We start from the raw sequence: 13,617 nt of genomic DNA on the forward strand, positions 1-13,617 counted from the left end.
GCAGGAGGAGTTCAAGGCCAGCCTGGTCTATGTAATGAGTTCCAGGTCAGCTGGGGCTACAGGGAGACCCTGTCTCAAAAAGACCAAAAATAAAGTACAACTTTCATAGTCAATGCCTCAAATGAATAACATATTGGATCTTTTAGAATGCAAAAGTGGTTCTTACTACTTCAGTACAGAAAGTTGAATTTACATATTTAGCATGAAAAAGTTATTTTTAATTTCTGTCCAAAATTTATTATTTCCTGGGACTGGAGAGATGGCTCAGCAGTTAAGAGCACTGGCTGCTCTTGTAGAGGACACAGGTTCGAGTCTCAGCATTCACATGACAGCTAACAATTGTCCATAACTCATTCCAGGGGATCCAACACCCTCTTCTGACCTTCACAGGCATTGCACTACATGGATATATTTAACTTACATTAAAGCAATACACTCATACACATACAAATAATAAATAAAATATTTAAAAAATTATTTCCCGCCGGGTGTGGTGGTGCACGCCTTTACTCCCGGCACTCGGGAGGCAGAGGCAGGTGGACCTCTGTGAGTTCAAGGCCAGCCTGGTCTACATAGTGAGTTCCAGGCCAGCTGGGGCTACAGGGAGATCCTGTCTCAAAAAGACCAAAAAAAAAAAAAAAATTATTTCCTTTCATAGTTTTTTTTTAATATTCCTTATTCTATTTTATTTTATGTGTATGAGTGTATTGCCTGCATGTATGTGAGTGCACCTGTGTCGTGCAGTGCTGCAGAGGTCAGAAGAGGGCTTTGGATTCCCCTGGAACTGGAGTTAAGGACAGTTTGTAGCTGCCATGTGGGTGCTGGGAATCGAACCTGGGTCCTCTGCAAGAGCAGTCAGTGCTCTTAACCGCTGAGCCATCTCTCCAGCCCCATCCTTTCATAGTTTTTTAATACAGAATTTTTATTGTTTTACTTTTAAAAATTTATTTCTATATATATTTACTTTTAGTGTTTACCCTACAGCAGGAATTGACAAACTGCTATTGATGGATCAGTCTCAGCTGCCTCCTTCTTTATATACATACAGTTACTGAGACACAGCCATACCTATTTCTTTACTGATTATGTGTGACTTTGGTGCTACAGTGTCATAATTGAGCAGTTGCATAGAAAAACATTTATGTATAAATTTCAAAGACCATGATACTTGCCATGTGGTCCTTTCTCTCTCTCTCTCTCTCTGTGTGTGTGTGTGTGTGTGTGTGTGTGTGTGTGTGTGTGTGTATATATCTTCAAACCCCCACTGAGTAAGGGTGACTGTAGGCAGAGTATTGGATTGCATCCTCACAATTTCTCTTGCAGTATGTTTGGTTTCAGGCCCAAGAAGTTGTATTTCTAGGGGACTGGAAAAATGACTCTTGAGGTAAAGGTGCCATTTAAGCCTGACAGGCTGAGTTCAAGCCTAAGAAACAACATGATGGAAAAAGAGAACTGGTTCCTGAAAGTTGTCCTCTGACCTCAACATGCTTGCCACAGCATATACACTGCCCCCACTCCCCACAGTCTTTCTCACAAACACATGCACAAAATAAATGTAACACAAAATGAAAACAAAGTAATTTGCATCTCTAACAAATTGCTGGTGATATTGTTGAAAGACCACATTTTGAAGTAGATTATACTATATTCATGTTTGATATACTAGTCTAATTCAAAATACATATTGAATATGCTTTTTTGGAAATGCTTAGGACCAGGAGTATTTATGATTTTGGATTTTTTAATGCATTTTGAATATTTGTAAAAGTTTCTTATAGTTAACTAAACATACTTAATCTACAAATCTAAAATATCACCAAAGTCTGAAACTGAGCATTATATTATTAAAAAGTATTGAATTTTGGAACAGTTCAGAGTTTAGATTCTGAAACTAGGGATGGTTAGCATATGGTATGTGTACTACAGTAATGCTGAAGTCCTTATACCCTTTAACTTTGTCTACCTGTAAAGAGCACTATTTTATGATAACTATAAACTAGGAATAACCCACATGTCTCTGAACAGTGGAATGGCCTTCACCAGAAAACTATAAGCAATGAAAACGAATTTTCCAAACATTATCCTTTACAACAGAGTGAGAAGAAGTAGATACCACAGTAGATACTCTATCATGCTAGAATTCAAAACTGATTCACATTGTTAGGGAATAATAACACTCAGGGGCCTTGAGAGTACTTATAGGATACAGTGTAAAGGTAACCTTCTTCTGGACACTGAATATACATACTAACATTTTCATTTTTGAAAATTCATTATTTGTATCTTAGGATTTATAAACTTTGTACAAAGTAAAAAAAATAATTTCCCAGTAGTTTGAGAATGTTGAGTTAATTTTTTTAAAATGGTAGGACACTCTTCAATTCTTGTGTGTATAGGAACTGAATACTGTTTCCACAGAAACTTCTGCCTTCTGTTTCAGTGACTGACTTTCTGTAGATTTTTGCATTTCTCTCTCTCTCTCTCTCTCTCTCTCTCTCTCTCTCTCTCTCACACACACACACGCGCGCACACAAATGCGCTTAATATGATGGAGAACAAAAAAGAAAAGTTTACTTTGATTTGTATTGGCATTCTTAAAAGACAAGTTTTTAGCCCGTTGTTTTCTCCCTACTGGCTCCTTAATTGTGTTATGCCCAAAGAATGTGGCAATTAGAATAGAAAGATAATATTTTGCTAGAAATTTTGTTAATAAAAACACTTAACTGAAATGCAGTATGGTCTCATATCATTTGATTATTCCCAATAAATAAACGTCTCAAAACTTGTTTGGGATGTCTTCTTTGAGATATATTGAGTAGTTATACCGGTAGCATCCTTCATGCAGTTGACTTTATTCTGTATAAGTGGGCATTTGTTAGCTAAGAACAGAGCAGCAGGTAGAAGACTCTAGGGTATTGGTCTGAAGCCTGTGGTAAAGCTGATGCTCTGCCTCACCCATCTTGTTTGTCATGGTTGGTTTGCACAGGGTCCTAGAGAAAACCATTTTCTCTGAGGAATATATGACATCTGTCTTGTGGAGGATGGAGAATGTGGCTGGAGGTGCTTGCGTTTTTATATAAGATGAATCCGTTGTGGCTGTGCATATTCCAAAAGGAGCCTTTAGAACAGTGAAGAATCGTTTATGAAAACAGATTTTCAGTTTCATTTCTGTAGCTAAGCAGCAAATTGTGAGCTTACAGAGTTAATTATGTGCAGTAATGAGCACCGTTGAATTCCATGCTTTGCTGATGCAATAATAAGCACCCCAGCAGAATGATCATTGCCTAAAGTCTTGCTTTCTATTCATATAAATTTTCATGTGCATTAAGAGAAAAAAATTAGATTTGTAAGCCTTTAGTGTTAAATGTCTTTAAATTTTTGATGCAGAGTACACTGTAAGTGCATAGTGAATTTTTTAGCTGCATGGAGAATTTTTACCTTTCATCTGGCAGTAGCTGCCATAAGATGATGTCACCTTGTAGCTGATTGGCTGTTGCAGCACCTAGGGCAGGGAAGAGAAAGAAAAATGCCGGCTCAAACCTCAGTGGTGGTTCTGTGGTTGTTTCTATCTATTTTTGACAGAATCTTTGATTAGTATCAATTTTACTGTATTTGACCATGTGAACTATTAGGAGCATCCTAGGGTGAGGGAAATTCAGAGGAATGAGGCGGCTGATTTGCAAACGGATCTGTGATTGTAAGTTGCAGAATCTGGGTATAAGGAATAAGGCAGGGTGTGCTGGAAGATGCACTATGGGAGGAGCTGGCAGAAAATGCTTATAGGAGTAACAGAAAATGAAAGATGCTGTTTACTGCTCTCAGAATTGATGTTTGGTTTAATGTCTTATGTATATATGTGTGTATATATGTAGGAAATGTAACTATTTTATTCTTATTTTTAATTGTAAATCACAGGGGGCTCTTTTGGATAGTGTTAGCCAACATACGAATACCTAGTCAAAGGACCTTTATTATTTGTTAAGTATCCTAGGAAAGAATGCTTTTTATGTATGACTTTTGATTTTTGAGTCCTAGGGGAAATGGAGAAAGCTTAGCTTCCTTAACTGTATGTTTTCTAATGCTTTGTACAGATAAAAGCTTTGATGATGAGGAATCAGTGGATGGAAATAGGCCATCATCAGCTGCTTCAGCCTTCAAGGTTCCTGTACCTAAAACACCAGGAAATCCTGTCAACAGTGCGAGGAAGCCTGGTTCAGCAGGTGGCCCTAAGGCTGGAGGTAATGTAAATCCATTTCAGATCTGATGTGCATGCTTCACGTGCCTTGATACTCAGAGCTTCTGAGCAGTATATTTATTCATGACTGCAGCAGGATTGCAGGTCTGGAGAGAATGTTGCAGCATAGTGTGCTGCTGCTACCTTTTAGAAATGTTTAGAATGCTCTACACTGTTACTTCCAACAAGAATGTGTATGGATTAGTGTTTTCGTGTGGGTATTTATTTTTCAGATGCTGGTTTTAAAGGGAAGAGTAAAAGGAGTAGTTTTTTCAAGCGTGTGCTTTCAAGGGAGTGGCATTTGTGTATTTGGCTCTTTTTCGGTACTGTAGCTATCAAGCTGTAAAGTGCTGAATTACATACTTTCACAATTTTCTAGGTATAGTAAATTAGATACTCCAACATTAAAAAATGGTTGAAGATACTTGGTACGGAGTCATTTGCCACAATAGGAAATGGGTGGTGGTCAAGTACCACTGCCTCAAAAATGGTCTCTCGATTCAATAATAATAAATTAAAAAATGGGAAAAAGAAAGCTTCATGCAATTAAACAACACATAATATATACTCTTTGGATATATTAGAACTGTTTTTGACATATTGCATGGCTTTTTTTTTTATGTGGTAATTAGGAAGCCATGCGTAATACTGGCTAGTATTAGGAAGCTAGTAATACTAGCTTTTGTTGGCTCTGTCTGATAGAATGAATCCTATAGAGTTAGAGAATATATTTTAAAGGACACTAATCAAGCCCTTTTAAAAAATTAAATTGTACTTTAGTTATAGCTTGAGGAAATGAGTCTTATTTACAGTAAAATTGATGGTAAAACCATGGTCTTGAATATTTTTTCCACACTTTTTTCTATAGTACTTTGATTAACAACAAAAAGGAAAGAAAAATAAAAGTTGCATATTTCTATTAGGTTGGTTCTGGAAAGAGTTATATTTCCTTGATCTTTCAGTACAACCATTGTTTCTAAATCATATGAATCAAAACTATCAGAAATGTTTCATTTTAACTTTTAAGTCTCTTAAGTATCATACAAATACCAAATAAGGGGGCTAGAGAGATGGCTCAGCAGTTAATAGCACTGGCTGCTCTTCCATAGGACCCAGGTTCGGTTTTCAGCACCAACACGGTGGCTAACAACCATCTATAACTCTAGTTCCATGGGCTCCAATGTCCTCTTCTGACTTAGGGCATTGTGTGACATGGATCCATTTATATACATGCAGGCAAACATTCATACACATAAAATAAAATTTTAAAAAATAATTAAAAATTTTAAAAAGATTGGTATAGGGGCTGGAGAGATGCCTCAGCGGTTAAGAACACTAGTTGTTCTTGCAGAAAACCTGGGTTCAAATCCCAGCACCCACATGGTAGCTAACAACTGTCTGTAATTCCAGTTGCAGGGGACGACGGCCTCTTCTGTCCTTCGCGGACATTCCACAACACGGTGTACTTACCTACATGCAGGCAATACATGCATACATATAAAATAAAAATAATAAAATATTTTTTAAAAAAGAAAAAAGATTGGTATAATATACACACAAATAAGCAAACTGAAGTAAAAATTATTGATTGTGGGTTTTTAAAGTCTGGGTCTCCCTATGTAGGCTGGCTTCTAACTTAATATTTAAAATTTTTAACTATTTTCCTTTTGTTTGAAATTATAGGAGTATGTTCTCATGTAAACATTAATTGTGGCAATTCCACCACATGGTGTTTTCTGTTTTGCATTCTGACCTTTAGGGAGAAGCACATGTATTTCTTTGGTTTCTTTTCTTTTTTTTTCTTGGTCTTTTGATCTTTTTTGAGACCGAGTTTCCTTCTAGTCACAGCTGGCCTGGATTTACTGTAGAGACCATGCTGGCCTCACAGAGATCTGCCTAGATCTGCCTGCATCTGCCTCCCGAGTGCTGGATTAAAGGCGTGCACCACCACACCCAGCTCTTTGGTTTCTTTTGTAACAAATAACTATCTTTAGACAATTCAGGGGGATATTTTTCTTGATTTATAACTATAGAATTTTAACTTGTTTGTAATAAGTAGTTCTACAAAACTTTCGTTTTTGTGTGTGTGTCTTTTTGAGACAGGTCTCCCTGTAGCCCTAGCTGACCTGGAACTCACTTATGTTTACCAGACTGGCCTTGACCTCACAGAAATCTGTGTGCTTCTGCCTTTGGAGTGCTGGGATCAAGTTGTGCACTTACCATGCCTGACCTAAAACTTTTATTTTGCTAAAAATAGATTAGTGTTTGGAATGTATGGTATAATGTTTAGCATTTTTGTATATGTGGACTGGTGGTTTATAATTAGTTCTGGATTTTGCTTTGGATGAATATTGAGATGATCTATCACAGGCCACCTAATTCTGATAATACTAGAATTATGATTTTCTTTGAAAGTAATACAATCAGATTTTTTTCTTAAAGGACTAGCTTAATGCCCTCCTGACTGGTAGTTTCTAGTTCTTTCAGATAGGAAAATATTAGGTAGCATTTATCTAGTCACTAATTACTCAGATTATTTTATCCTTCTAGGCAGTGGCTCTTTTGATTAAAAATAAGGAGACATTTTCATCCATTCTTCCCTCCTTACTTCCCTCCTCCCCCATCTTGTTCCTTCTTTTCATCCTCCTCCTCTTCAGCAATTGCACCTTCATTCTTGTTTCATTGTCACTGCCCATTTGTTTGCCTGTTTGATTGTGGGTTTTTAAAGTCTGGGTCTCCCTATGTAGGCTGGCTTCTAACTCAAAATTCTGAGCGAGTGCTGGAATTAAAAGCCAGGCTTTCACTGTCCATTTTTCTGTCTAAGAAAGAAGCTACTAGCCAGAGGATATTGATGATGTTTCTGAAATTAATGCCATTCTTGGCTATCAGTCTTTCTTCGAAAACTTAACTTTTAATGTTCTGTCTTGGCAGACATGCTGATTTTTAAATTAGTTTCAGGAAGTTTTCTTGGAGTTGCAGAATCTTTGTATTGGAAGGGACCTTGGGAACATTAGAGCTCTTCATAATAATTTTGGTCAATGATCACTCAAGCACCCAAATGTTCTCTGAAATAAATGAAGACCAAAATCCCATTTGCTATCACTATGTGTAGAAATAATCACTGGTAAATCATGGAGTACTTTTTTTCTGAGTACTTCTCCAATTACTTTTCTAGTTATTTTTACACATACAAATATTTTCTTGAGGATAAAATTGGTACTTTTTACAGTGTATAGTTAATGTATACCTTTTTTCCTACCTAGTATTTTACCCTAACCATTTTATAATTACTAGTTGAAAATTATTCATAACATATTTAGATTGCCTTTATTTTTTCCTGCTTTTATAAAGCATGTCCTTATTCTTTCATGTGTATCTTTCAGCAAATCAATCATATTTGGAATTTTTTCTGTTTGTTTTTCAATGCTAGAGATAGAATCCAGGGCCTTACAGTGTTAGGCAGGTACTTATTATTGAGGTACCTCCACCTGCCCCAAGCTTTTGTTCTTGAGGATAGTGGACCTAAATGACTGGCGGCAAGTCAGAGAAACAAAAATGAATCATAATTTTCAAACATCTCTTCGTGTACTTCAGGCTAACCTTTGGCTAGCCACAAACCCGTCAGGTAGCTCAAGCTGACTGGCCTGAAACTTTCCATTGTTCTGCCTCAACCTCCTGAGTGCTTGGATTACAGGTATGAGCTACCTCACTTGACTCCTTAGAATGAGTTTCCAAGTTCACTTAGAAGGTACAAGGATGTATTAGAGATTTTTTAGTTTTGCCAAATGATCTCCAGAAGGATTATAAATACAATTCTGGATAAAGAAATTCTCTATTAACATGGTACTCTCAAAAGCTTGAAGATTGAATATTCTTTCCCTCTCTCTCGGACAACATCTCACTAGTGGCAATCCTCCTGCCTCTGCCACTGCCACCACAGTGCTGGATTACAGTGCTTATATATTATATTTTATAATATAACATATATTTTATAATAGACTTGAGTATTTCCTAATTAAAGGGAGTGTGGAAGATAGATGTGTAAAGTGGTGTAAGCCAGTCATCCCCTCACTGAGAGATTGATAAATATCTTTTCAGGTAATGTCATCATGAGAATAAACAAAATGAGCATCTTTGGAGTCCTGACTGAATCTGTTTTTGAAGTTTTGCTCTGTGTGTGTGTGTGTGTGTGTGTGTGTGTGTGTGTAGATATGCATACTAAAATCTGATCAAAGATGATGAGACCTGTGTTTAGTCTTAGTGTATGTCAGTTTGTACCAGGGTGTCAAACCATTCTAGTCATATTGTTATTCTGTGGTCTTGAGGCCAGGGAGAATTGTAAAAGCAGGCTGTGGTTATGTCAGTACCAATGTTTAAAAAAAAACAACATCCATGCTGAGCATGGTGGTGCACACCTTTAATCCCAGCACTCGGGAGGCAGAGGCAGGTGGATCTCTGTGAATTTGAGGCCAGCGTGGTCTACATAGTGAGTTCCATGACAGCTGGGGCTACAGGGAGACCCTGTCTCAAACACGCGCGCACACACACAATGTGGTTGTGAAAAGTATTACTGTTGCCCTTACAAGTCTATTTTCTGAATAACATTTGCAGTGCTAAATAAGAATTTAGAGTTGGACCTGGTGGTGTATGCCTTTAATCCCAGCACTTGGGATGTAGAGCCAACTTGGTCTACATAGTGATTTCTAGGCCAGCTGGGACTACAGGAAGACCCTGTCTCAAAAAGACCAAGAAAAAGGATTGGAGAGATGGCTCAGTTGCTTTTTAGAATACACTTACTTAATACTAATTAAAATACTTTTATCTCAGTATGGTGGCACATACCTGTAATCTTAGTACTTAGGGAGTTGAGGCAGACATTCAAAGCCTGCCTAGTCTTCTGTTCTAGTTTGGTTACTGTTGCTATGATAAAACACTGACCAAAACCCACTTGAGGAGGAAAAGATTTCTTTCATCTTACAGTTCCAAGGCACAGGTCATCTTCAAGGGAAGTCAGACAGGAACCTAGAGGCAGGAATTCAAGCAGAGACTGTGGAGGAACACTGCTTAGTGGCTTGCTCAGTTAACTTTCTCATGCAGCCTAGGCCCACCTGTCTAGGGAAGGCACCTCCCACAATGGGCTGGACCTCTCACATTAATAAACAATTAAGAAAATACCTCACAAACATGCCCACAGGCCAGCCTGATGGACACAGTGCCTTCTTTCCAGGTGACTCTAGTTTACATCAAGTTGATAAAAACTAATCAGCACAACTGTATGATGAGACCATGACTCAAAACCAAAACTAGTGTTTCTATTATATTTTGGATAACAGGTGTTTTCAAAGAACCTGGAGTGTTGTTACATATATTCTCTCCAACTTAAGTACTTTATTACTCTGTTTTACTGATGTGCAAACTTCATTTTGAAGAAATTAAATTAAGTAACTTGCTTCGTGGCATATTTTTTTACCTTACTGCTACCACATTCATCTCTATTCATAAAGAAACCCTGTATCTCCTGTACCTGTAAGGTATAGTAATGATCAGCATTCATGTATCATATTAAAGCTTAACTAATAGGACCTCCAGCAAAACAGTAAGCAAACCCACGATTTTGCCTTTGTAAATATAAAATGTTAAATATTTTTTGTTGAAATTTTGCCTCCTTTGGAATTTTTTGGTTTGAGGTTGCTTCTTTTCTTTTTAAAAAATACTTCATTATTTTTATTGTTATGTATATGAGAGTATGCCTGCATGTGTGTAAGTGCACCCTGTGTTGTGCCTGCGAAGGTCAGAAGGAGGCATCCAATCCCCTGGAGCTAGAGTTATGGAGGGTTGTTAGCCGCCATGTGGGTGCTAGTAATTGAACCTGGGTCCTGCAAGAGCAGTCTGTGCTCTTAACTGCTGAACCATCTCTCTACCCCCCCACCCCCCAATCAGGGTTGCATGTAGCCCAGGCTAATCATCACCAGCTTGCTGTGTAGTCTGATACCTTGAAACCCTGATCCTCATGCATGCAACCACCACTACTTCTGACTTTGAGATATCTTTTTTTTTTTTTTTTTTTTTTTTTTTTTGAGACAGGGTCTCCCTTGGCCTGGAACTTGATATGTAGACCAGGCTGGTCATGAACTCACATAGATCCGCTTGCCTCCTGAGTTCTGGGACTAAAGGTATGTGCCACCACGCCCAGGTTTTGAGATTGCTTTCTTAAAAGTTTATTTTCTGAGTTATAATAGCTCTATTCTTGTACCAATTTAAGTACTACTCACTTTTTAAAATAGAAGAATGCTGGGCATGGTGGTGCATGCCTTTAATCCCAGCACTTGGAAGGCAGAGGCAGGCAGATCGCTCTGAGCTCAAGGCCAGCTTGATCTACATAGTGAGTTCCGGGCCAGCCGGGGCTACAAGGAGACCCTGTCTCAAAAAGACCCAAAAAAAAGAAGAGAAAAAAGAGAGAGAGAAGAATTAAATGGTAAGGTAATTGTAACTGTTTATAGTTAGTGTCTGATTTTTTATGTTAGTAATTTATCATTGACCTTGTTTGTAGTCACTGAGACATGCCATTCAGCACATCATCTGTTCTCAAAGTTCTCTATATTTTTCTTGCTTGGTCATTCATTCTTATTCAGATAGAGCAAGGATTTTTTTTTCTATATATATATTGTTTTCATTTAATATCAAAGACTACAAATTGCTTTAGCCAGACATGGTGACCTGCTGTCTCAGCAGTCCCCAAGCAGAAGTAGGAAGAAGACTTCAAACCGGAGTCCAATCTGGGTAACATAGCAAGTTCAAGGCCAGCCTGCAGCTGCCTCAGTAAATAAATAAATAATATTAACTTGCGCTTCTCCTAATTAGGTGATTACCAGCATTTCAAAATCAGAAGTGCTTTTGTGGCATTTTATATTTGACCTGAGATTTTACTAATAATATATGACAATCTACTTTATACAGATGATACCAGTCATTCCTAATACCCCAACATAAAGTAACAGAATTGCCTTTTCTTTTAAATAAACATGGCAAGAATCACAGTATTTAATCTCAAAGCATTTGTTGGTTATTATTATTATATAAATTTTTGTATTCATTTTATTTTATGGATATGTGTGCCTGAGTATATGTGTGTGCACCATGTGCTTGCAGATGCCTGCAGAAACAGGAAGAGGGCATAATATCCCCTGGAAATGGAGTTAGAGGTGGTTGTAAGTTACCCATTGTGGGTTCTAGGGATTAAACCCAGGTCTTCAAAAGAGCAGCAAGCACTCTTAACCTTGAACCATCTGTCCAGCACCTTTAAACAAAATTTTATTGAAGTTTAAAACAAATAGGAGGCTGGTGATATAACTCAATTGGTAGAGTACTTGCCAAGTATGCATAAAGTCCTGGGTTTGATTCCCTACACCACATAAATTTATATGGTCAGTACTCATGTAATCCTGGCATCCAAGAGGTAGAGAGAAACAGGAGGATCAGACCTCAAGGTCATCCTCAGATACACAGCAAGGTCATGGCTAGCTTATGATACATGTGACCCTGTCTCAATAAAATAAAACCTGATTTGAACCATTCTTTATGGTTTGTTCTGTGCATAAAATGTAGCCTGGTACATAGTAAAATCTACATTCAACTGTAGGTAAGAACAGTAGCTTACCTAGAGAGAGAATGGGACTTCAGTTTACCTATTTATTTTCAACCATAATTATGCTATTTTCTCTTTTCCTAAATATTCTTAATGCCTCACAAAATAAACCTTCCATAAAAGAATTTTTCTTTTTTTTTTGCCCTAAAGTCAAAGAAAGTAGCTGTAGTAAACTCAATACATTCTTACACTTAGTAAGAAAATTGTTACTTACAATACTTGTTATTTTTTCAAATCATCTTTACCTTAAAATTAAAGTTATACAGGGGCTGGAGAGATGGCTCAGTGGTTAAGAGCACTGACTGTTCTTGCAGAGGACCCAAGTTTGATTCCCAGCACCCACATGGCGGCTATGAACCATCTTTAACTCCAGTTCCAGGGGAATCCAAAGCCCTCTTCTGATCTCTGTGACATTGCAATACAGGGGTGCACTCACATACATGCAGGCAATACGACTCATACACATAAAATAAAAATATTAGATAAAATACTTTTTAAAAATTTAAGTTACACAGCATCAGGACATTGCATGACAATGATCTGAAGGCCAAAAAATTTAAGACTGACCAGTCTCTAAATTCCAAATTTCAATAATAGATTTCTACTATTCATGATTTAAAAAAAAAAAAAAAAAGCCATACTATGAGACCTATACTAATTTGGACAGAGGGATATAAAGGGCAGTTTTTGCTCCTTTCCCTCCTAGGTAGACTAACTTCCAGGGGACTATGAGCATCTCTGAAAATGTCCTGTAACTGTGGTGAGTCACCTGTCCTCTTGATCAAGGAGGCCATGGAGACCCCACCAGATGGACCTGATCTGGTGTCTAGTCTACAAAGAGGAGGGTCAACACAGAGGAAACATTTCCTCTATGCTTCCAAGCGAAGCCGGCCATGGTCAAGTAGGACCTTTGACTTATCTTCTCATATATGGAACTGGTAAAAGAAAGAAGCCAGGGGTTCCTCCCAAGCCCATGTTACCCCTAAGAAATAGATCCTCAAACAGCCTTAAGAGTAAAAATAAATTGGTTTATCTGGACCAATTGTAAGATCTTAAACACCCAAAAGGAAAGTAAAACCAAAGATGAATGGGGTCAATATAATTTTTTAAGAGTCCATATGTATAGCTAAAGACTACATAACAAGAAACTATGCCAGACAGGTGATACCTTCCTTTGAGTTATTGGCCAGGGTGGCCCAAAAGACTCCCAGACAGTAACCCAGCATAAAACTGGGAAAATGAACAGCAGACCCCAATCTTATCTAAAGGAATATTGACAGCCGATTGCTACTAGATGAGGAACAGCTGATCTTCCTAAAGCAAGGATCTCTAGATAGGCTGACTAGATTCAGCAGACTGACAAGCACTGGGACTGGCTGGGGGCGTCGACAACACAGTGGACAGTAACAGGGATGACAGAATATATGGGCTCCAGTGTGCGTGCATGCGTGTGTGTGTGTGTGTGTGTGTGTGTAGACTATGGGAGGGTACTATTTGGGAAGTGGGTATATAGATGAATAAGATTGTATGGGATGTTCTGTATGATTATACACACAAATCAAATTTACAAAAGAGACATATTTGAGAAGGAAGCATAAAAATTTACTTCATGTTAATTAGTACAGGTGATAAACATTACCATTGAAAGCTACCTGATGACTTCATATCCATACACAGGCGCCAAGGATCCAAGTGCAACCAATTATGACTAGTAATAATCAGATACATACAGATTAGA

At 37.8% G+C, this 13,617-nt stretch overlaps 1 protein-coding gene across 27 annotated transcripts in view; it reads left to right on the forward strand.

Annotated features, from left to right (window-relative positions):
• The window catches only part of Clasp2 (cytoplasmic linker associated protein 2), a 220,169-nt gene that overhangs the window by 68,424 nt on the left and 138,128 nt on the right, over positions 1-13,617 (forward strand). For 22 of the 27 annotated variants that reach the window (XM_008833413.2, XM_008833404.2, XM_029563675.1 and 19 more), the window contains one exon: positions 4,092-4,238. In XM_008833413.2, the coding sequence (XP_008831635.1) occupies positions 4,092-4,238 (147 nt within the window). Of the gene's footprint in view, positions 1-3,510; positions 3,698-4,091; positions 4,239-13,617 lie in introns of those variants that run through there. The other 5 variants (XM_008833417.2, XM_008833420.2, XM_008833421.2 and 2 more) reach the window with 2 other exon arrangements.

The sequence above is a fragment of the Nannospalax galili genome, unplaced genomic scaffold (genome assembly GCF_000622305.1).
Source record: "Nannospalax galili isolate Female #2095 unplaced genomic scaffold, S.galili_v1.0 scaffold1176, whole genome shotgun sequence".
NCBI lineage: Eukaryota > Metazoa > Chordata > Mammalia > Rodentia > Spalacidae > Nannospalax > Nannospalax galili.